The 705-nt window shown below is 38.7% G+C and overlaps 1 protein-coding gene across 1 annotated transcript in view; it reads left to right on the plus strand.

Moving 5' to 3' along the window:
• Positions 1 to 705, plus strand: part of Clk (circadian locomoter output cycles kaput protein Clock) — a 4,455-nt gene extending 3,750 nt beyond the window's left edge. The window contains exon 11 of the mRNA XM_018453964.1: positions 132 to 705. Coding sequence (XP_018309466.1) covers positions 132 to 670 — 539 coding nt within the window. The 3' untranslated portion in view covers positions 671 to 705. The remainder of the gene's footprint in view (positions 1 to 131) is intronic.

Below are 705 nucleotides of genomic sequence, written 5' to 3' on the forward strand. Positions count from 1 at the left end.
TCTCTCTCTCTCTCTCTCTCTTTCTTTTTAATTTTTGGATAACTGACTATTTTTATTTGAGACATGCTTCTACTTATTTATTTATATGCTTTTTACATATTTTATTTTCTAAACTTTTTATTTGTTGAACATTCTAATTAGAGTTGTTCACTTAACTACTATCTGCTTAAAAAGCCCTTTGTTATTTATATTTCAGGCTGGTATACCATATAATCCATCAAATCCGTGTCAACAAGCAAACCGGTGTAATACCAATAATACTAACGTGCAGTTGCCCACATCCAACAGCGTACAAGGCGTGAATGTGCTTCCCATACCAATTACCGTGCCAGTGCCTATAGTGCCTACGGAATTATTTTCGCATTCTTTACAAGTGAATCCGTCATCAGGCTCGACGCATGGCAATGTGGGCGCTATAATTCAAACCCAACAGCAACAACAACATTCGCAATTGCAACATCAGCCGCAACAACAGCAGCAGCAACAACAACAGCAGCAGCAGCAACAACAGCAGCAGCAGCAACAACAACAGCAACAACAACAACAGGGGTCATCGCAACAGGAAGGTAGCAATTCCGATCTCGTGCCTTTCCAGATCTGTCTACAACAGGCTGAAATGATCTACATGGAGGCGTCCTCAAATCAACAACAGAGATCATCGCAAAATTAAAAAAACTTTCTTTTATTTTTGATATTCTAATTGTA

This window comes from Mycetomoellerius zeteki, unplaced genomic scaffold (assembly GCF_001594055.1).
Source record: "Mycetomoellerius zeteki isolate Tzet28-1 unplaced genomic scaffold, Tzet1.0 scaffold415, whole genome shotgun sequence".
NCBI classification, from domain to species: Eukaryota; Metazoa; Arthropoda; class Insecta; order Hymenoptera; family Formicidae; genus Mycetomoellerius; species Mycetomoellerius zeteki.